The sequence below is a fragment of the Salmo salar genome, chromosome 17, assembly GCF_965601325.2.
Source record: "Salmo salar chromosome 17, fSalSal1, whole genome shotgun sequence".
Classification (NCBI taxonomy): Eukaryota; Metazoa; Chordata; class Actinopteri; order Salmoniformes; family Salmonidae; genus Salmo; species Salmo salar.
The window spans coordinates 81,734,119-81,759,118 of record NC_138307.1 but is presented as its reverse complement, the minus strand read 5'-3'; the positions used below and the strand labels follow the sequence as shown (position 1 = coordinate 81,759,118).

The window sequence follows — 25,000 nt, the reverse complement described above, 5'->3', positions numbered from 1 at the left end:
TTAACAACTGTCACTAATAGACTAATCAGATTACTGACTGGTTGTTTAGGTAGAGTTTTACCTTAACGACTATCACTAATAGACTAATCAGATTACTGACTGGTTGTTTAGGTAGAGTTTTACCTTAACCACTGTCACTAATAGACTAATCAGATTACTGACTGGTTGTTTAGGTAGAGTTTTACCTTAACGACTATCACTAATAGACTAATCAGATTACTGACTGGTTGTTTAGGTAGAGTTTTACCTTAACCACTATCACTAATAGACTAATCAGACTACTGACTGGTTGTTTAGGTAGAGTTTTACCTTAACGACTGTCACTAATAGACTAATCAGACTACTGACTGGTTGTTTAGGTAGAGTTTTACCTTAACGACTATCACTAATAGACTAATCAGACTACTGACTGGTTGTTTAGGTAGAGTTTTACCTTAACCACTGTCACTAATAGACTAATCAGATTACTGACTGGTTGTTTAGGTAGAGTTTTACCTTAACGACTGTCTCTAATAGACTAATCAGATTACTGACTGGTTGTTTAGGTAGAGTTTTACCTTAACCACTGTCACTAATAGACTAATCAGATTACTGACTGGTTGTTTAGGTAGAGTTTTACCTTAACCACTATCACTAATAGACTAATCAGACTACTGACTGGTTGTTTAGGTAGAGTTTTACCTTAACGACTGTCTCTAATAGACTAATCAGATTACTGACTGGTTGTTTAGGTAGAGTTTTACCTTAACGACTATCACTAATAGACTAATCAGATTACTGACTGGTTGTTTAGGTAGAGTTTTACCTTAACCACTGTCACTAATAGACTAATCAGATTACTGACTGGTTGTTTAGGTAGAGTTTTACCTTAACCACTGTCACTAATAGACTAATCAGATTACTGACTGGTTGTTTAGGTAGAGTTTTACCTTAACCACTATCACTAATAGACTAATCAGATTACTGACTGGTTGTTTAGGTAGAGTTTTACCTTAACCACTATCACTAATAGACTAATCAGATTACTGACTGGTTGTTTAGGTAGAGTTTTACCTTAACCACTGTCTCTAATAGACTAATCAGATTACTGACTGGTTGTTTAGGTAGAGTTTTACCTTAACCACTGTCACTAATAGACTAATCAGATTACTGACTGGTTGTTTAGGTAGAGTTTTACCTTAACGACTATCACTAATAGACTAATCAGATTACTGACTGGTTGTTTAGGTAGAGTTTTACCTTAACCACTATCACTAATAGACTAATCAGACTACTGACTGGTTGTTTAGGTAGAGTTTTACCTTAACGACTGTCACTAATAGACTAATCAGACTACTGACTGGTTGTTTAGGTAGAGTTTTACCTTAACGACTATCACTAATAGACTAATCAGACTACTGACTGGTTGTTTAGGTAGAGTTTTACCTTAACCACTATCACTAATAGACTAATCAGACTACTGACTGGTTGTTTAGGTAGAGTTTTACCTTAACCACTATCACTAATAGACTAATCAGATTACTGACTGGTTGTTTAGGTAGAGTTTTACCTTAACCACTATCACTAATAGACTAATCAGATTACTGACTGGTTGTTTAGGTAGAGTTTTACCTTAACCACTATCACTAATAGACTAATCAGATTACTGACTGGTTGTTTAGGTAGAGTTTTACCTTAACCACTATCACTAATAGACTAATCAGACTACTGACTGGTTGTTTAGGTAGAGTTTTACCTTAACCACTGTCACTAATAGACTAATCAGATTACTGACTGGTTGTTTAGGTAGAGTTTTACCTTAACGACTGTCTCTAATAGACTAATCAGATTACTGACTGGTTGTTTAGGTAGAGTTTTACCTTAACGACTATCACTAATAGACTAATCAGATTACTGAGTGGTTGTTTAGGTAGAGTTTTACCTTAACCACTATCACTAATAGACTAATCAGATTACTGACTGGTTGTTTAGGTAGAGTTTTACCTTAACCACTATCACTAATAAACTAATCAGATTACTGACTGGTTGTTTATGGTAGAGTTTTACCTTAACCACTATCACTAATAGACTAATCAGATTACTGAGTGGTTGTTTAGGTAGAGTTTTACCTTAACCACTGTCACTAATAGACTAATCAGATTACTGACTGGTTGTTTAGGTAGAGTTTTACCTTAACCACTATCACTAATAGACTAATCAGACTACTGACTGGTTGTTTAGGTAGAGTTTTACCTTAACGACTGTCTCTAATAGACTAATCAGATTACTGACTGGTTGTTTAGGTAGAGTTTTACCTTAACCACTGTCACTAATAGACTAATCAGACTACTGACTGGTTGTTTAGGTAGAGTTTTACCTTAACGACTGTCTCTAATAGACTAATCAGATTACTGACTGGTTGTTTAGGTAGAGTTTTACCTTAACGACTATCACTAATAGACTAATCAGATTACTGACTGGTTGTTTAGGTAGAGTTTTACCTTAACCACTATCACTAATAGACTAATCAGACTACTGACTGGTTGTTTAGGTAGAGTTTTACCTTAACCACTGTCTCTAATAGACTAATCAGATTACTGACTGGTTGTTTAGGTAGAGTTTTACCTTAACCACTATCACTAATAGACTAATCAGATTACTGACTGGTTGTTTAGGTAGAGTTTTACCTTAACCACTGTCACTAATAGACTAATCAGATTACTGACTTGTTGTTTAGGTAGAGTTTTACCTTAACCACTGTCTCTAATAGACTAATCAGATTACTGACTGGTTGTTTAGGTAGAGTTTTACCTTAACCACTGTCACTAATAGACTAATCAGACTACTGACTGGTTGTTTAGGTAGAGTTTTACCTTAACCACTATCACTAATAGACTAATCAGATTACTGACTGGTTGTTTAGGTAGAGTTTTACCTTAACCACTATCACTAATAGACTAATCAGATTACTGACTGGTTGTTTAGGTAGAGTTTTACCTTAACAACTGTCACTAATAGACTAATCAGATTACTGACTGGTTGTTTAGGTAGAGTTTTACCTTAACGACTATCACTAATAGACTAATCAGATTACTGACTGGTTGTTTAGGTAGAGTTTTACCTTAACCACTATCACTAATAGACTAATCAGATTACTGACTGGTTGTTTAGGTAGAGTTTTACCTTAACCACTATCACTAATAGACTAATCAGATTACTGACTGGTTGTTTAGGTAGAGTTTTACCTTAACCACTATCACTAATAGACTAATCAGACTACTGACTGGTTGTTTAGGTAGAGTTTTACCTTAACCACTGTCACTAATAGACTAATCAGATTACTGACTGGTTGTTTAGGTAGAGTTTTACCTTAACGACTGTCTCTAATAGACTAATCAGATTACTGACTGGTTGTTTAGGTAGAGTTTTACCTTAACGACTATCACTAATAGACTAATCAGATTACTGAGTGGTTGTTTAGGTAGAGTTTTACCTTAACCACTATCACTAATAGACTAATCAGATTACTGACTGGTTGTTTAGGTAGAGTTTTACCTTAACCACTGTCACTAATAGACTAATCAGATTACTGACTGGTTGTTTAGGTAGAGTTTTACCTTAACCACTATCACTAATAGACTAATCAGATTACTGACTGGTTGTTTAGGTAGAGTTTTACCTTAACGACTATCACTAATAGACTAATCAGATTACTGACTGGTTGTTTAGGTAGAGTTTTACCTTAACCACTGTCTCTAATAGACTAATCAGACTACTGACTGGTTGTTTAGGTAGAGTTTTACCTTAACCACTATCACTAATAGACTAATCAGACTACTGACTGGTTGTTTAGGTAGAGTTTTACCTTAACCACTATCACTAATAGACTAATCAGACTACTGACTGGTTGTTTAGGTAGAGTTTTACCTTAACCACTATCACTAATAGACTAATCAGATTACTGACTGGTTGTTTAGGTAGAGTTTTACCTTAACCACTATCACTAATAGACTAATCAGATTACTGACTGGTTGTTTAGGTAGAGTTTTACCTTAACCACTATCACTAATAGACTAATCAGATTACTGACTGGTTGTTTAGGTAGAGTTTTACCTTAACCACTGTCTCTAATAGACTAATCAGATTACTGACTGGTTGTTTAGGTAGAGTTTTACCTTAACCACTGTCACTAATAGACTAATCAGATTACTGACTGGTTGTTTAGGTAGAGTTTTACCTTAACGACTATCACTAATAGACTAATCAGATTACTGACTGGTTGTTTAGGTAGAGTTTTACCTTAACCACTATCACTAATAGACTAATCAGACTACTGACTGGTTGTTTAGGTAGAGTTTTACCTTAACGACTGTCACTAATAGACTAATCAGACTACTGACTGGTTGTTTAGGTAGAGTTTTACCTTAACGACTATCACTAATAGACTAATCAGACTACTGACTGGTTGTTTAGGTAGAGTTTTACCTTAACCACTGTCACTAATAGACTAATCAGATTACTGACTGGTTGTTTAGGTAGAGTTTTACCTTAACGACTGTCTCTAATAGACTAATCAGATTACTGACTGGTTGTTTAGGTAGAGTTTTACCTTAACCACTGTCACTAATAGACTAATCAGATTACTGACTGGTTGTTTAGGTAGAGTTTTACCTTAACCACTATCACTAATAGACTAATCAGACTACTGACTGGTTGTTTAGGTAGAGTTTTACCTTAACGACTGTCTCTAATAGACTAATCAGATTACTGACTGGTTGTTTAGGTAGAGTTTTACCTTAACGACTATCACTAATAGACTAATCAGATTACTGACTGGTTGTTTAGGTAGAGTTTTACCTTAACCACTGTCACTAATAGACTAATCAGATTACTGACTGGTTGTTTAGGTAGAGTTTTACCTTAACCACTGTCACTAATAGACTAATCAGATTACTGACTGGTTGTTTAGGTAGAGTTTTACCTTAACCACTATCACTAATAGACTAATCAGATTACTGACTGGTTGTTTAGGTAGAGTTTTACCTTAACCACTATCACTAATAGACTAATCAGATTACTGACTGGTTGTTTAGGTAGAGTTTTACCTTAACCACTGTCTCTAATAGACTAATCAGATTACTGACTGGTTGTTTAGGTAGAGTTTTACCTTAACCACTGTCACTAATAGACTAATCAGATTACTGACTGGTTGTTTAGGTAGAGTTTTACCTTAACGACTATCACTAATAGACTAATCAGATTACTGACTGGTTGTTTAGGTAGAGTTTTACCTTAACCACTATCACTAATAGACTAATCAGACTACTGACTGGTTGTTTAGGTAGAGTTTTACCTTAACGACTGTCACTAATAGACTAATCAGACTACTGACTGGTTGTTTAGGTAGAGTTTTACCTTAACGACTATCACTAATAGACTAATCAGACTACTGACTGGTTGTTTAGGTAGAGTTTTACCTTAACCACTATCACTAATAGACTAATCAGACTACTGACTGGTTGTTTAGGTAGAGTTTTACCTTAACCACTATCACTAATAGACTAATCAGATTACTGACTGGTTGTTTAGGTAGAGTTTTACCTTAACCACTATCACTAATAGACTAATCAGATTACTGACTGGTTGTTTAGGTAGAGTTTTACCTTAACCACTATCACTAATAGACTAATCAGATTACTGACTGGTTGTTTAGGTAGAGTTTTACCTTAACCACTGTCTCTAATAGACTAATCAGATTACTGACTGGTTGTTTAGGTAGAGTTTTACCTTAACCACTGTCACTAATAGACTAATCAGACTACTGACTGGTTGTTTAGGTAGAGTTTTACCTTAACCACTATCACTAATAGACTAATCAGATTACTGACTGGTTGTTTAGGTAGAGTTTTACCTTAACCACTATCACTAATAGACTAATCAGATTACTGACTGGTTGTTTAGGTAGAGTTTTACCTTAACAACTGTCACTAATAGACTAATCAGATTACTGACTGGTTGTTTAGGTAGAGTTTTACCTTAACGACTATCACTAATAGACTAATCAGATTACTGACTGGTTGTTTAGGTAGAGTTTTACCTTAACCACTGTCACTAATAGACTAATCAGATTACTGACTGGTTGTTTAGGTAGAGTTTTACCTTAACGACTATCACTAATAGACTAATCAGATTACTGACTGGTTGTTTAGGTAGAGTTTTACCTTAACCACTATCACTAATAGACTAATCAGACTACTGACTGGTTGTTTAGGTAGAGTTTTACCTTAACGACTGTCACTAATAGACTAATCAGACTACTGACTGGTTGTTTAGGTAGAGTTTTACCTTAACGACTATCACTAATAGACTAATCAGACTACTGACTGGTTGTTTAGGTAGAGTTTTACCTTAACCACTGTCACTAATAGACTAATCAGATTACTGACTGGTTGTTTAGGTAGAGTTTTACCTTAACGACTGTCTCTAATAGACTAATCAGATTACTGACTGGTTGTTTAGGTAGAGTTTTACCTTAACCACTGTCACTAATAGACTAATCAGATTACTGACTGGTTGTTTAGGTAGAGTTTTACCTTAACCACTATCACTAATAGACTAATCAGACTACTGACTGGTTGTTTAGGTAGAGTTTTACCTTAACGACTGTCTCTAATAGACTAATCAGATTACTGACTGGTTGTTTAGGTAGAGTTTTACCTTAACGACTATCACTAATAGACTAATCAGATTACTGACTGGTTGTTTAGGTAGAGTTTTACCTTAACCACTGTCACTAATAGACTAATCAGATTACTGACTGGTTGTTTAGGTAGAGTTTTACCTTAACCACTGTCACTAATAGACTAATCAGATTACTGACTGGTTGTTTAGGTAGAGTTTTACCTTAACCACTATCACTAATAGACTAATCAGATTACTGACTGGTTGTTTAGGTAGAGTTTTACCTTAACCACTATCACTAATAGACTAATCAGATTACTGACTGGTTGTTTAGGTAGAGTTTTACCTTAACCACTGTCTCTAATAGACTAATCAGATTACTGACTGGTTGTTTAGGTAGAGTTTTACCTTAACCACTGTCACTAATAGACTAATCAGATTACTGACTGGTTGTTTAGGTAGAGTTTTACCTTAACGACTATCACTAATAGACTAATCAGATTACTGACTGGTTGTTTAGGTAGAGTTTTACCTTAACCACTATCACTAATAGACTAATCAGACTACTGACTGGTTGTTTAGGTAGAGTTTTACCTTAACGACTGTCACTAATAGACTAATCAGACTACTGACTGGTTGTTTAGGTAGAGTTTTACCTTAACGACTATCACTAATAGACTAATCAGACTACTGACTGGTTGTTTAGGTAGAGTTTTACCTTAACCACTATCACTAATAGACTAATCAGACTACTGACTGGTTGTTTAGGTAGAGTTTTACCTTAACCACTATCACTAATAGACTAATCAGATTACTGACTGGTTGTTTAGGTAGAGTTTTACCTTAACCACTATCACTAATAGACTAATCAGATTACTGACTGGTTGTTTAGGTAGAGTTTTACCTTAACCACTATCACTAATAGACTAATCAGATTACTGACTGGTTGTTTAGGTAGAGTTTTACCTTAACCACTATCACTAATAGACTAATCAGACTACTGACTGGTTGTTTAGGTAGAGTTTTACCTTAACCACTGTCACTAATAGACTAATCAGATTACTGACTGGTTGTTTAGGTAGAGTTTTACCTTAACGACTGTCTCTAATAGACTAATCAGATTACTGACTGGTTGTTTAGGTAGAGTTTTACCTTAACGACTATCACTAATAGACTAATCAGATTACTGAGTGGTTGTTTAGGTAGAGTTTTACCTTAACCACTATCACTAATAGACTAATCAGATTACTGACTGGTTGTTTAGGTAGAGTTTTACCTTAACCACTATCACTAATAAACTAATCAGATTACTGACTGGTTGTTTATGGTAGAGTTTTACCTTAACCACTATCACTAATAGACTAATCAGATTACTGAGTGGTTGTTTAGGTAGAGTTTTACCTTAACCACTGTCACTAATAGACTAATCAGATTACTGACTGGTTGTTTAGGTAGAGTTTTACCTTAACCACTATCACTAATAGACTAATCAGACTACTGACTGGTTGTTTAGGTAGAGTTTTACCTTAACGACTGTCTCTAATAGACTAATCAGATTACTGACTGGTTGTTTAGGTAGAGTTTTACCTTAACCACTGTCACTAATAGACTAATCAGACTACTGACTGGTTGTTTAGGTAGAGTTTTACCTTAACGACTGTCTCTAATAGACTAATCAGATTACTGACTGGTTGTTTAGGTAGAGTTTTACCTTAACGACTATCACTAATAGACTAATCAGATTACTGACTGGTTGTTTAGGTAGAGTTTTACCTTAACCACTATCACTAATAGACTAATCAGACTACTGACTGGTTGTTTAGGTAGAGTTTTACCTTAACCACTGTCTCTAATAGACTAATCAGATTACTGACTGGTTGTTTAGGTAGAGTTTTACCTTAACCACTATCACTAATAGACTAATCAGATTACTGACTGGTTGTTTAGGTAGAGTTTTACCTTAACCACTGTCACTAATAGACTAATCAGATTACTGACTTGTTGTTTAGGTAGAGTTTTACCTTAACCACTGTCTCTAATAGACTAATCAGATTACTGACTGGTTGTTTAGGTAGAGTTTTACCTTAACCACTGTCACTAATAGACTAATCAGACTACTGACTGGTTGTTTAGGTAGAGTTTTACCTTAACCACTATCACTAATAGACTAATCAGATTACTGACTGGTTGTTTAGGTAGAGTTTTACCTTAACCACTATCACTAATAGACTAATCAGATTACTGACTGGTTGTTTAGGTAGAGTTTTACCTTAACAACTGTCACTAATAGACTAATCAGATTACTGACTGGTTGTTTAGGTAGAGTTTTACCTTAACGACTATCACTAATAGACTAATCAGATTACTGACTGGTTGTTTAGGTAGAGTTTTACCTTAACCACTATCACTAATAGACTAATCAGATTACTGACTGGTTGTTTAGGTAGAGTTTTACCTTAACCACTATCACTAATAGACTAATCAGATTACTGACTGGTTGTTTAGGTAGAGTTTTACCTTAACCACTATCACTAATAGACTAATCAGACTACTGACTGGTTGTTTAGGTAGAGTTTTACCTTAACCACTGTCACTAATAGACTAATCAGATTACTGACTGGTTGTTTAGGTAGAGTTTTACCTTAACGACTGTCTCTAATAGACTAATCAGATTACTGACTGGTTGTTTAGGTAGAGTTTTACCTTAACGACTATCACTAATAGACTAATCAGATTACTGAGTGGTTGTTTAGGTAGAGTTTTACCTTAACCACTATCACTAATAGACTAATCAGATTACTGACTGGTTGTTTAGGTAGAGTTTTACCTTAACCACTATCACTAATAAACTAATCAGATTACTGACTGGTTGTTTATGGTAGAGTTTTACCTTAACCACTATCACTAATAGACTAATCAGATTACTGAGTGGTTGTTTAGGTAGAGTTTTACCTTAACCACTGTCACTAATAGACTAATCAGATTACTGACTGGTTGTTTAGGTAGAGTTTTACCTTAACCACTATCACTAATAGACTAATCAGACTACTGACTGGTTGTTTAGGTAGAGTTTTACCTTAACGACTGTCTCTAATAGACTAATCAGATTACTGACTGGTTGTTTAGGTAGAGTTTTACCTTAACCACTGTCACTAATAGACTAATCAGACTACTGACTGGTTGTTTAGGTAGAGTTTTACCTTAACGACTGTCTCTAATAGACTAATCAGATTACTGACTGGTTGTTTAGGTAGAGTTTTACCTTAACGACTATCACTAATAGACTAATCAGATTACTGACTGGTTGTTTAGGTAGAGTTTTACCTTAACCACTATCACTAATAGACTAATCAGACTACTGACTGGTTGTTTAGGTAGAGTTTTACCTTAACCACTGTCTCTAATAGACTAATCAGATTACTGACTGGTTGTTTAGGTAGAGTTTTACCTTAACCACTATCACTAATAGACTAATCAGATTACTGACTGGTTGTTTAGGTAGAGTTTTACCTTAACCACTGTCACTAATAGACTAATCAGATTACTGACTTGTTGTTTAGGTAGAGTTTTACCTTAACCACTGTCTCTAATAGACTAATCAGATTACTGACTGGTTGTTTAGGTAGAGTTTTACCTTAACCACTGTCACTAATAGACTAATCAGACTACTGACTGGTTGTTTAGGTAGAGTTTTACCTTAACCACTATCACTAATAGACTAATCAGATTACTGACTGGTTGTTTAGGTAGAGTTTTACCTTAACCACTATCACTAATAGACTAATCAGATTACTGACTGGTTGTTTAGGTAGAGTTTTACCTTAACAACTGTCACTAATAGACTAATCAGATTACTGACTGGTTGTTTAGGTAGAGTTTTACCTTAACGACTATCACTAATAGACTAATCAGATTACTGACTGGTTGTTTAGGTAGAGTTTTACCTTAACCACTGTCTCTAATAGACTAATCAGACTACTGACTGGTTGTTTAGGTAGAGTTTTACCTTAACGACTGTCACTAATAGACTAATCAGATTACTGACTGGTTGTTTAGGTAGAGTTTTACCTTAACGACTATCACTAATAGACTAATCAGATTACTGACTGGTTGTTTAGGTAGAGTTTTACCTTAACCACTATCACTAATAGACTAATCAGACTACTGAGTGGTTGTTTAGGTAGAGTTTTACCTTAACCACTATCACTAATAGACTAATCAGATTACTGAGTGGGCAGAATATATTCTTTATCAAACTGAGTCTTTGGAAGGAGAGAAGTTTACTTCCTTCACTCACTGACTAAAATAAGATAGTTCTCCAGCCTCTCAAGACTCTCATTAAAAGATTTTCCCAAAGCCCTCCTTTAGGCTGTTGTTGACTACTTTGTGGATGTGAGAAGACTAAGTAAACAGAATGTGGATGGATATATCTCCACCCACCTCATCTCCTCTCTCTGTCTCTGTCTCTGTCTCTGTCTCTGTCTCTGTCTCTGTCTCTGTCTCTCTCTCTCTCTCTCTCTCTCTCTCTCTCTCTCTCTCTCTCTCTCTGTCTCTGTCTCTGTCTCTGTCTCTCTCTCGCTCTCTCTCATATCTCCAAGTCTGAGTCAACAGGGGATGGGATTGGAAGTAGAAATCTGCACCCCAAATGGCCCAATATTTCCTATATGTACTGTGGGCCTTATTCAGACTTGAGATAAGTTGACATAACATGGACTTAAGTATTTTTTTTTTAATTAAGCCCATGTTAATTTAAGTCTACTTCTCTCAAGTCTGAATTGGGCCCTATGTAAGGAGTATTTTAGAATGCCCCCTAAAAAATGTCCATTCTAACAAGAAGTGATGTCATCTCTCGGTAGGTGCGGAGCTCTGCACGCGGGTGACCACATCCTGTCTGTGGATGGTACCAGTATGGAGTACTGTACCTTGGCCGAGGCCACCCAGCTGCTCGCCAGCGCCTGTGAACACGTCAAGATGGAGATCCTGCCACACCACCAGACCAGACTGGCCCTCAAGGGCCCTGAACATGGTACTGACCTTAACCCTAACCCTGACCCCTATCCCACCACCAGACCAGACTGGCCCTCAAGGGCCCCGAACACGGTACTGACCCTAACTCTGACCCCTATCCCACCACCAGACCAGACTGGCCCTCAAGGGCCCCGAACACGGTACTGACCCTAACCCTGACCCCTATCCCACCACCAGACCAGACTGGCCCTCAAGGGCCCCGAACACGGTACTGACCCTAACTCTGACCCCTATCCCACCACCAGACCAGACTGGCCCTCAAGGGCCCCGAACACGGTACTGACCCTAACCCTGACCCCTATCCCACCACCAGACCAGACTGGCCCTCAAGGGCCCCGAACACGGTACTGACCCTAACCCTGACCCCTATCCCACCACCAGACCAGACTGGCCCTCAAGGGCCCCGACCACGGTACTGATGAACACACCTAAGGCTTCTGGGTTGTTTTTACTGAAGAGCTCCTGTAATATGTACTGCATGTGTAAGAGAGTCCCTTCTGGGGAGCGAACCGCTCTAGTCTAGTAATGACTAATCAGGTAGCAATACTATATATACTAGTCTAGTAATGACTAATCAGGTAGCAATACTATATATACTAGTCTAGTAATGACTAGTCAGGTAGTAAAACTATATCTGCTACTCTAGTAATGACTAGTCAGGTAGTAATACTATATCTACTAGTCTAGTAATGACTAGTCAGGTAGTAATACTATATCTGCTACTCTAGTAATGACTAGTCAGGTAGTAATACTATATCTACTAGTCTAGTAATGACTAATCAGGTAGTAATACTATAACAGGTAGTAATACTATATCTGTTAGTCTAGTAATGACTAATCAGGTAGTAATACTATATCTACTAGTCTAGTAATGACTAGTCAGGTAGTAATACTATATCTGCTACTCTAGTAATGACTAGTCAGGTAGTAATACTATATCTGCTAGTCTAGTAATAACTAATCAGGTAGTAATACTATATCTGCTACTCTAGTAATGACTAGTCAGGTAGTAATACTATATCTACTAGTCTAGTAATGACTAATCAGGTAGTAATACTATATCAGGTAGTAATACTATATCTGTTAGTCTAGTAATGACTAATCAGGTAGTAATACTATATCTACTAGTCTAGTAATGACTAGTCAGGTAGTAATACTATATCTGCTACTCTAGTAATGACTAGTCAGGTAGTAATACTATATCTGCTAGTCTAGTAATAACTAATCAGGTAGTAATACTATATCTGCTAGTCTAGTAATAACTAATCAGGTAGTAATATTATATCTGTTAGTCTAGTAATGACTAATCAGGTAGTAATACTAATCAGGTAGTAATACTATATCTGCTAGTCTAGTAATAACTAATCAGGTAGTAATACTATATCTGCTAGTCTAGTAATAACTAATCAGGTAGTAATACTATATCTGTTAGTCTAGTAATGACTAATCAGGTAGTAATACTATATCAGGTAGTAATACTATATCTACTAGTCTAGTAATGACTAATCAGGTAGTAATACTATATATGTTCGTCTAGTAATGCCTAATCAGGTAGTAATACTATATCAGGTAGTAATACTATATCAGGTAGTAATACTATATCTGTTAGTCTAGTAATGACTGATCAGGTAGTAATACTATATCTGCTAGTCTAGTAATGACTAATCAGGTAGTAATACTATATCTGCTAGTCTAGTAATGACTAATCAGGTAGTAATACTATATCTGCTAGTCTAGTAATGACTAATCAGGTAGTAATACTATATCTGCTAGTCTAGTAATAACTAATCAGGTAGTAATACTTTATCTGCTAGTCTAGTTATGACTAATCAGGTAGTAATACTATATCTACTAGTCTAGTAATGACTAATCAGGTAGTAATACTATATCAGGTAGTAATACTATATCTACTAGTCTAGTAATGACTAATCAGGTAGTAATGCTATACCTGTTAGTCTAGTAATGACTAATCAGGTAGTAATACTATATCAGATAGTAATACTATATCTACTAGTCTAGTAATGACTAATCAGGTAGTAATACTATATCTACTAGTCTAGTAATGACTAATCAGGTAGTAATACTATATCTGTTAGTCTAGTAATGACTAATCAGGTAGTAATACTATATCTGTTAGTCTAGTAATGACTAGTCAGGTAGTAATACTATATCAGGTAGTAATACTATATCTACTAGTCTAGTTATGACTAATCAGGTAGTAATACTATATCTGCTAGTCTAGTAATGACTAATCAGGTAGTAATACTATATCTGCTAGTCTAGTAATGACTAATCAGGTAGTAATACTATATCTGTTAGTGTAGTAATGACTAGTCAGGTAGTAATACTATATCTGCTAGTCTAGTAATGACTAATCAGGTAGTAATACTATATCAGGTAGTAATACTATATCTGCTAGTCTAGTAATGACTAATCAGGTAGTAATACTATGTCTGCTAGTCTAGTAATGACTAATCAGGTAGTAATACTATATCTGTTAGTCTAGTAATGACTAGTCAGGTAGTAATACTATATCTGCTAGTCTAGTAATGACTAATCAGGTAGTAATACTATATCAGGTAGTAATACTATATCTACTAGTCTAGTAATAACCTAATCAGGTAGTAATACTATATCTGCTAGTCTAGTAATGACTAATCAGGTAGTAATACTATATCAGGTAGTAATACTATATCTGCTAGTCTAGTAATGACTAATCAGGTAGTAATACTATATCTGCTAGTCTAGTAATGACTAATCAGGTAGTAATACTATATCTGTTAGTCTAGTAATGACTAGTCAAGTAGTAATACTATATCTGCTAGTCTAGTAATGACTAATCAGGTAGTAATACTATATCAGGTAGTAATACTATATCTACTAGTCTATTAATGACTAATCAGGTAGTAATACTATATATGTTAGTCTAGTAATGACTAATCAGGTAGTAATACTATATCTACTAGTCTAGTAATGACTAATCAGGTAGTAATACTATATATGTTAGTCTAGTAATGACTAATCAGGTAGTAATACTATATCAGGTAGTAATACTATATCTACTAGTCTAGTAATGACTAATCAGGTAGTAATACTATATATGTTAGTCTAGTAATGACTAATCAGGTAGTAATACTATATCAGGTAGTAATACTATATCTACTAGTCTAGTAATGACTAATCAGGTAGTAATACTATATATGTTAGTCTAGTAATGACTAATCAGGTAGTAATACTATATCTGCTGGTCAGGTTTTCATTGGAGCTGTGAGTAGTAAAAGTAATTTTTATAGACAGGTGAACAGACAGAGAGACATTCCTTTAATACCAGACAGTGAATAGAACAGAGGAGAGGATAGCCAGAGATTACACACACACACACACACGCACGCACGCACGCGCGCGCACGCACGCACGCACGCACGCACGCACACACACACACACACACACACACACACACACACACACACACACACACACACACACACACACACAGTCACACACACACACACACACACAGTCACACACACACACACAAAATTACACACACACACACACACACACGCACACACGCACGCACACACGCACGCACGCACGCACGCACGCACACACACACACACACGCACACAGTCACACACACACACACACACACACAGTCACACACACACACACACGCACACAGTCACACACACACACACACACACACACACACACACACACACACACACACACACACAATTACACACAATATCACACACACACACACACACACACACACACACACACACACCCTCACACACACGGATTATCCAACCACTCTGTTCCATAATCTGTAGGTTTAAATCTCTGAGTACAGGTGACATTTCTACGAGCAGTAGGAAGCTTGGTTGATCAGTATCATGTACCTGGGGGATTTGGGGATAAGCACTACATCCCACATGGAGCCCTATTACCTACATAGTAATGCATCTAAAGTAGTGCACTATATAGGGAATAGGGCTCTGGTCTAAAGTTGTGCACTATATAGGGAATAGGACTCTGGTCTAAAGTAGTGCACTATATAGGGAATAGGGTGCCATTTGGACACAATCCCAGGGTTCCTGTTGGATCTGAGGATTATAAAACAGGCTTTATGAAAAGGTCCAGACCCAGACAGCTTTTCTCTCCCACTGCATCGCGATAACGCCACAGTTACCCACTGAGACATTTATCAAAAGTTTATGACAATACTAATGGTTCTTTGGGAAAGGTGTGTAGATTTCTGGTGAAATCCAATGTTTTCGCTGTCTGGTCTTATCTGATGCGATAAGATACTAGTGCATTCTGGACGGGGATAGGGGATGGATCAGAATCCATTTCTCCCCGATAGGATGAAATAGATGACAGACAAGCCAAGCAGCCAACCACACTAAGCCATCTGTGATAAGGTGGAGAAAGGATGTTGTCATTTTCAATGTTCTTTTGTGTGATATTATCCACACAGAGAATCTGCTTACTGTTCAGTGCTTTACTGCCACATACATCTGAAGGAGAAAGGACAGAGTGTGCTGGGCGTTTGGAGGGTATTAATGTCCTTTAAAGGACAGAGTGTGTGGCGTTTGGAGGGTATTAATGTCCTTTAAAGGACAGAGTGTGCTGGGCGTTTGGAGGGTATTCATGTCCTTTAAAGGACAGAGTGTGTTGGGCGTTTGGAGGGTATTCATGTCCTTTAAAGGACAGAGTGTGTTGGGCGTTTGGGGGTATTCATGTCCTTTAAAGGACAGAGTGTGTTGGGCGTTTGGAGGGTATTCATGTCCTTTAAAGGACAGAGTGTGCTGGGCGTTTGGAGGGTATTCATGTCCTTTAAATCAAATTCAAATCAAATCAAATTTATTTTTATATAGCCCTTCGTACATCAGCTGATATTCTCAAAGTGCTGTACAGAAACCCAGCCTAAAACCCCAAACAGCAAGCAAAGCATGTGAAAGAAGCACGGTGGCTAGGAAAAACTCCCTAGGAAAAACTCCCTAGAAAGGCCAAAAACCTAGGAAGAAACCTAGAGAGGAACCAGGCTATGAGGGGTGGCCAGTCCTCTTCTGGCTGTGCAGGGTGGATATTATAACAGAACATGGTCAAAATGTTAAAATGTTAAAATGTTCATAAATGACCAGCATGGTCAAATAATAATAATCATAGTAGTTGTCGAGGGTGCAACAAGCACGTCCGGTGAACAGGTCAGGGTTCCATAGCCGCAGGCAGAACAGTTGAAACTGGAGCAGCAGCACGGCCAGGTGGACTGGGGACAGCAAGGAGTCATCATACCAGGTAGTCCTGAGGCATGGTCCTAGGGCTCAGGTCCTCCGAGAGAAAGACAGAAAGAGAGAAAGAGAGAATTAGAGAGAGCATATTTAAATACACACAGGACACCGGATAAGACAAGAGAAATACTCCAGATGTAACAGACTGACCCTAGCCCCCCGACACATAAACTACTGCAGCATAAATACTGGAGGCTGAGACAGGAGGGATCAGAAGACACTGTGGCCCCATCCGATGATACCCCCGGACAGGGCCAAACAGGCAGAGTGTGTTGGGCGTTTGGAGGGTATTCATGTCCTTTAAAGGACAGAGTGTGTGGCGTTTGGAGGGTATTCATGTCCTTTAAAGGACAGAGTGTGCTGGGCGTTTGGAGGGTATTCATGTCCTTTAAAGGACAGAGTGTGCTGGGCGTTTGGAGGGTATTCATGTCCTTTAAAGGACAGAGTGTGTTGGGCGTTTGGAGGGTATTCATGTCCTTTAAAGGACAGAGTGTGCTGGGCGTTTGGAGGGTATTCATGTCCTTTAAAGGACAGAGTGTGCTGGGCGTTTGGAGGGTATTAATGTCCTTTAAAGGACAGAGTGTGCTGGGCGTTTGGAGGGTATTCATGTCCTTTAAAGGACAGAGTGTGCTGGGCGTTTGGAGGGTATTCATGTCCTTTAAAGGACAGAGTGTGTTGGGCGTTTGGAGGGTATTCATGTCCTTTAAAGGACAGAGTGTGTTGGGCGTTTGGAGGGTATTCATGTCCTTTAAAGGACAGAGTGTGTGGCGTTTGGAGGGTATTCATGTCCTTTAAAGGACAGAGTGTGCTGGGCGTTTGGAGGGTATTCATGTCCTTTAAAGGACAGAGTGTGCTGGCGTTTGGAGGGTATTCATGTCCTTTAAAGGACAGAGTGTGCTGGGCGTTTGGAGGGTATTCATGTCCTTTAAAGGACAGAGTGTGCTGGGCGTTTGGAGGGTATTCATGTCCTTTAAAGGACAGAGTGTGCTGGGCGTTTGGAGGGTATTCATGTCCTTTAAAGGACAGAGTGTGTTGGGCGTTTGGAGGGTATTCATGTCCTTTAAAGGACAGAGTGTGCTGGGCGTTTGGAGGGTATTCATGTCCTTTAAAGGACAGAGTGTGCGGGCGTTTGGAGGGTATTCATGTCCTTTAAAGGACAGAGTGTGCTGGGCGTTTGGGGGTATTCATGTCCTTTAAAGGACAGAGTGTGCTGGGCGTTTGGAGGGTATTCATGTCCTTTAAAGGACAGAGTGTGCTGGGCGTTTGGAGGGTATTCATGTCCTTTAAAGGACAGAGTGTGCTGGGCGTTTGGAGGGTATTCATGTCCTTTAAAGGACAGAGTGTGTTGGGCGTTTGGAGGGTATTCATGTCCTTTAAAGGACAGAGTGTGCTGGGCGTTTGGAGGGTATTCATGTCCTTTAAAGGACAGAGTGTGTGGCGTTTGGAGGGTATTCATGTCCTTTAAAGGACAGAGTGTGCTGGGCGTTTGGAGGGTATTCATGTCCTTTAAAGGACAGAGTGTGCTGGGCGTTTGGAGGGTATTCATGTCCTTTAAAGGACAGAGTGTGTTGGGCGTTTGGAGGGTATTCATGTCCTTTAAAGGACAGAGTGTGCTGGGCGTTTGGAGGGTATTCATGTCCTTTAAAGGACAGAGTGTGTTGGGCGTTTGGAGGGTATTCATGTCCTTTAAAGGACAGAGTGTGCTGGGCGTTTGGAGGGTATTCATGTCCTTTAAAGGACTGTTGCTGCCAGGATTCTAACTACTGCTTTTCATCAAGCTCATGATCAATGTTCCCTACATTTTCACTGAACACATTTCGGGTCTGCTGAGCGCAAACTTGAATGTTGTGAAAACCCCTTCCGGTACAAGTAAGCTACTGTGGCTATTTGATCATAATGTAGTCCTACCTGAGTGGCCTGCCAGTAAAAACAATTGAGAAAATGCAGCCAATGTGTGGTTTTCAATGTAGACCTACATTCCATGAGACTTTAGAAAAAACAACATGCAGGTCTTGACATGAACCTGTTTTATCCACTTGTCCTTCAGACAAGGTGGTGACTGGAAATGTTGTTGTGTTGTTTGATGCAAGAACCCACTTTACAAAAATAAAATGCATTATTATTCTCATACCATTATTACAGAGAATCAGACTAGTTATTCTACCGTCTGGGCGCTCCCGAATCACGCAGTGGTCTAAGGCAGTGCTAGCTGTGTCACTAGAGATTCTGGGTTAGAGTCTAGACTCTGTCTCAGTGGTCTAAGGCAGTGCTAGCTGTGTCACTAGAGATTATGGGTTAGAGTCTAGACTCTGTCTCAGTGGTCTAAGGCAGTGCTAGCTGTGTCACTAGAGATTATGGGTTGGAGTCCAGGCTCTGTCTCAGTGGTCTAAGGCAGTGCTAGCTGTGTCACTAGAGATTCTGGGTTTGAGTCCAGGCTCTGTCGCAGCCGGCCGCGACCGGGAGACCCATGGAGTGTCGCACAATTGGTCCAGCGTCGTCCGGGTTAGGGGAGGGTTTGGCCCGGCAGGGATGTCCTCCTCCGAAACACAACCCAACCAAGCCGCACTGCTTCTTGACACAATGCCCACTTAACCCGGAAGCCAGCTGCACCAATGTGATGGAGGAAACACCGTACACCTGGCAACTCCTGTGGCAGGCCGGGTGCAGTGCACGCTGACACGGTCACACACATGTCATCCTAGTAATGATGGTGGTGGTGCTCCCTATCACTCAGAAGTTATGTAGCAGGCTAAGGTGACAACAGCGCCTGGCGTGGACGTTTCCCAGTTGCTCTGAATGTTCAGTGTGAGAACGCTTTTAAAAGTCCAAAGGAAAAGATTCTCCAACTTTCAAAACGAGTCCTTTTTTGGCTAGCCACAGCAGTCAACTAGCTAGCCACGGCTGTCAACTAGCTAGCCACAGCAGTCAACTAGCTAGCCACAGCTGTCAACTAGCTAGCCACAGCTGTCAACTAGCTAGCCATAGTAGTCAACTAGCTAGCCACAGCAGTCAACTAGCTAGCCACAGCTGTCAACTCGCTAGCCACAGCTGTCAACTAGCTAGCCACAGCTGTCAACTAGCTAGCCACAGCAGTCAACTAGCTAGCCACAGCTGTCAACTAGCTAGCCACAGCTGTCAACTAGCTAGACACGGCTGTCAACTAGCTAGCCACGGCAATCAACTAGCTAGCCACAGCAGTCAACTAGCTAGCCACAGCAGTCAGCTAGCTAGCCACAGCAGTCAACTAGCTAGCCACAGCAGTCAGCTAGCTAGCCACAGCAGTCAACTAGCTAGCCACAGCAGTCAACTAGCTAGCTAGGTAGCCGTGTAGATTTCTAGCATGTTCACGCATTTGTTTTCAAACAATTAGCAGGCTAGCTAGTTAGCTACCACATGGTCTTGTCAAACTGTCAACAGAGCAGCTAGCAAGCAACAAGATATGACAAATACCAGTCTACAAAACCACTTGAGGGCAAAGAAATCAGATTTGACCGTTCAGACATAAGTCGCATGGCCAGGAATCAGATTTGAAATATCAGATGTGCTTTTTGGCTGTTCAGACTGGTGGAAAAATAACAGATTTGAATCGGGTACACCAAAAAATTGGATTTGAGTCAGTTCAAACAGCCAATGTGAACAAAGCTTAACAGTAACAGGGATTCCAATAGCAATCACTCACTATGTCCCAAATGGCACCATATTCCTTTGCAGTGCACTACTTTCGACCATGGGCCCTGGTCAAAATGAAAGCACTACAAAAGGAATAGGATGCCCATTGCAACGCAGATGAAGGGCTATTTAAAGTTTTGACGTGTTGTAATTCATTTAGAAATAATGATGTCCTGACAGACAATAAGACTGATTCAGCGTTCACAATGTACTGGAACTGGGATCTGGAATCTGTTCAAAATCATTTATTGTTTAGTGATCCCTTCTAGAAGCCTCCATGAAAAGTCAAAGGACGACTGGGCACCTTGATTTAACCTGATGTCTGCCTCCTGTGTCCCAATGAAATGATATTTTATATCCTCCTGAAAACCGTTGACGGACTGAACACATTTACCTTGATGTATTTGCCCCCCCCTCACCCCTGTTTTACCCTTGTTCCAATCACCTTGTTCCCCCTCCTTATCCCCTGTGGTACTTCTCTCTGTTTGTGATCAGTCAAGGTGCAGAGAAGCACGCGGACCCTTCCCTGGGAGTCCTCTTCAGCCAACAACAACAGCAACTTCCTCCCCTACCAACACTATAACACCTACCATCCTGACCAGTCCCAGAGACACCAGGCCTCCAAGCACCACAAAACCTCTCCCAACAACCCCCGTAATGTTCCTTATCCTCCTCTTCCCTAGTTCTCTTCTTTCTCTGGTCTTCAATGTCTTTCTCCTCCTCTTTCTCTTCTCCTCTATCTATGTCCTATTCCTCTTTCTCTTCTCCTCTATCTATGTCCTATTCCTCTTTCTCTTCTCCTCTATCTATGTCCTATTCCTCTTTCTCTTCTCCTATATCTATGTCCTATTCCCCTTTCTCTTCTCTATCTATGTCCTATTCCTCTTTCTCTTCCCCTCTATCTATGTCCTATTCCTCTTTCTCTTCTCCTCTATCTATGTCCTATTCCTCTTTCTCTTCTCCTCTATCTATGTCCTATTCCTCTTTCTCTTCTCCTATATCTATGTCCTATTCCCCTTTCTCTTCTCCTCTATCTATGTCCTATTCCTCTTTCTCTTCCCCTCTATCGATGTCCTACTCCTCCTATTCCTCTTTCTCTTCCCCTCTATCTATGTCCTATTCCTCTTTCTCTTCCCCTCTATCTATGTCCTATTCCTCTTTCTCTTCTCCTATATCTATGTCCTATTCCTCTTTCTCTTCCCCTCTACCTATGTCCTACTCCTCCTATTCCTCTTTCTCCTCCCCTCTATCTATGTCCTATTCCTCTTTCTCTTCTCCTCTATGTCCTACTCCTCCTATTCATCCTTCTCTTCTCCTCTATGTCCTACTCCTCCTATTCCTTTTTCTCTTCCCCTCTACCTATGTCCTACTCCTCCTATTCCTCTTTCTCCTCCCCTCTATCTATGTCCTATTCCTCTTTCTCTTCTCCTCTATGTCCTACTCCTCCTATTCATCCTTCTCTTCTCCTCTATGCCTACTGCTCCTACTCCTCCTCCCCATCTGCCCTCCTCCTTTCCTCTCTTCCCCTCTATCTATGTCCTACTCCTCCTAGTCCTGCTCCTGTTTGTTCCTCTTCCTCCTCATCCTCCTCCTCCTTCTCCTCCTTCTACTCCTCCTCTTCCTCTCCCTCCTCCTCCTCCTCCTCTCCCTCCACCTCCTTCTTGTCCTCCTCCTTTGCCTCTCCCTCCTCCTCCTCCTCTTCGTACTCCTCCTCCACCTTCTCTTCCTCCTCCTCCCCCCTTTTCCTCCTCCTCCTCCTCTCCTTCCTCCTCCTACACTCCCTCCACCTCCACCTCCTCCTTCTACTGCGCTTCCTCCTCCTTCTCTTCATCCTCCCCTCCTCCATTCCTCTCCTTCGTCCTCCTCTCCTTCTTCCTCCTCCTCTTCCTCCGCCTCTCCTTCTTCCTCCACCTCCTCCTCCTCTCCCTCCTCTTCCTCCTCCTCTCCTTCCTCCTCCTCTCCTTCTTCCTCCTCCTCCTCTCCCTCCTCCTCCTCTCCCTCTTCCTCCTCCTCTCCCTCTTCCTCCTCCTCTCCCTCCTCCTCTCCTTTCCCTCCTCCTCCTCCACCTCCTCCTCCTCTTCCTCCTCCTCTCCTTCTTCCTCCACCTCCTCCTCCTCTCCCTCCTCTTCCTCCTCCTCTCCTTCCTCCTCCTCCTCTCCTTCTTCCTCCTTCTTCCTCCTCTCCCTCCTCCTCCTCCTCCTCTCCCTCTTCCTCCTCCTCTCCCTCCTCCTCTCCTTTCCCTCCTCCTCCTCCACCTCCTCCTCCTCTTCCTCCTCCTCTCCTTCTTCCTCCACCTCCTCCTCCTCTCCCTCCTCTTCCTCCTCCTCTCCTTCCTCCTCCTCCTCTCCTTCTTCCTCCTTCTTCCTCCTCTCCCTCCTCCTCCTCCTCCTCTCCCTCTTCCTCCTCCTCTCCCTCCTCCTCTCCTTTCCCTCCTCCTCCTCCACCTCCTCCTCCTCTTCCTCCTCCTCTCCTTCTTCCTCCACCTCCTCCTTCTCTCCCTCCTCTTCCTCCTCCTCTCCTTCCTCCTCCTCCTCTCCTTCTTCCTCCTCCTCCTCTCCCTCCTCCTCCTCCTCCTCTCCCTCTTCCTCCTCCTCTCCCTCCTCCTCTCCTCTCCCTCCTCCTCCTCCACCTCCTCCTCCTCTTCCTCCTCCTCCTTCTCCTCATACTTCTGCTCCTTCATCTTTGATCCTTTCATCTGTTTATTTCTGTTGAGCTCAGATTTGTTTTGGTTTGAAGTGATATTTTCTTTCTCTCATTTGGTTTCCTGGGCTGAAGGAAAATAGAGCGGAACTAAAGTCCTCTTCTGGCTCTCTCCATCTCTCTTTCTCTGGCTCTCTCCATCTCTCTCTCCGGTGTTCTCCATCTCTCTTTCTCTGGCTCTCTCCATCGCTCTCTCTGGCTCTCTCCATCTCTCTTTCTCTGGCTCTCTCCATCGCTCTCTTCGGTATTCTCCATCGCTCTCACCGGAATTCTCCATCTCTCTTTCTCTGGCTCTCTCCATCTCTCTCTTTCTCTGGCTCTCTCCATCTCTCTCTTTCTCTGGCTCTCTCCATCGCTCTTTCTGGTATTCTCCATCGCTCTCGCCGGTTCTCTCCATCTCTCTCTTTCTCTGGCTCTCTATCTTTCTCTCTCTCGCTCTTGCTCTCCATCTCTCTCTCCGGTTCTCTCTGTCTCACTCGCTCTCTCTCACTTGCGCCATCTTTCTCGCTCTCTCTCGCAATCTCTCCCCCTCCATCTCTCTCTCCGGTTCTCTCCATCTCTCCCCCTCCATCTCTCTCTCTAGTTCTCTCCATCTCTCCCCCTCCATCTCTCTCTCTCCGGTTCTCTCCATCTCTCCCCCTCCATCTCTCTCTCCGGTTCTCTCCATCTCTCCCCCTCCATCTCTCTCTCCGGTTCTCTCCATCTCTCCCCCTCCATCTCTCTCTCTAGTTCTCTCCATCTCTCCCCCTCCATCTCTCTCTCTCCGGTTCTCTCCATCTCTCCCCCTCCATCTCTCTCTCCGGTTCTCTCCATCTCTCCCCCTCCATCTCTCTCTCTGGTTCTCTGCATCACTCCATTGTCCCTGAAAGTCAGTGAGCTGAGTGTTGTATGTATTACCTCATCTAGGGCATTAAAGCAAGGTGCACAGTGCTGATACAGTCCTGTCAGTCCACTTGGCCAGGGAGGGATGCTGGATTGTGGAGGCACCAGAAAGGTCTCTGTAACCACTAACCAGTCAGCGATGTACTACAACATGAATGACATTAGTCTTTATAAAACCTCAGAGGGAGAGACAGAGAGAAACAGAGAGAGAGACAGAGAGAGGGAGAGAGAGACAGAGAGAGGTAAAGAGAGAGACAGAGAGAGAGAGACATAGAGAGAGAGAGACAGAGAGAGAGTGAGAGAGAGAGACATAGAGAGAGACATATATAGAGAGAGAGACATAGAGAGAGAGAGACATAGAGAGAGACATAGAGAGAGAGAGAGCGAGAGAGAGAGAGAGAGAGAGAGAGAGAGACATAGAGACATAGAGCGAGAGAGACATAGAGACATAGAGAGAGAGAGAGAGAGAGAGAGAGCATAGAGAGAGACATAGAGAGAGAGACATAGAGAGCGATAGAGAGAGAGAGAGACATATAGAGGGAGAGATACTGATGTTAGTACAATGTGAACATGGCTAGCCTGTTAACTGCCCCAGGTGAAGTGTCTCCAGTTAACACACACACTCACACACACACACCTCCGACACACACACACTGGATCGAGCTGTCTCCGGTTCTGATCACTGATCAGTATTCTGGTCACGTAGCATTGGTGGGTGTTTGTGCGTGACGACCCAGGTGTCTTGAGGGTCTCCTGAGACAGCT

The 25,000-nt window shown here is 40.8% G+C and overlaps 1 protein-coding gene across 2 annotated transcripts in view; it reads left to right on the top strand.

Annotated features, from left to right (window-relative positions):
- The window catches only part of grip1 (glutamate receptor interacting protein 1), a 430,214-nt gene that overhangs the window by 281,611 nt on the left and 123,603 nt on the right, over positions 1 to 25,000 (top strand). For both annotated transcript variants that reach the window (XM_082964252.1, XM_082964253.1), the window contains 2 exons: positions 11,517 to 11,686; positions 21,150 to 21,308. In XM_082964252.1, the coding sequence (XP_082820378.1) occupies positions 11,517 to 11,686; positions 21,150 to 21,308 (329 nt within the window). The remainder of the gene's footprint in view (positions 1 to 11,516; positions 11,687 to 21,149; positions 21,309 to 25,000) is intronic.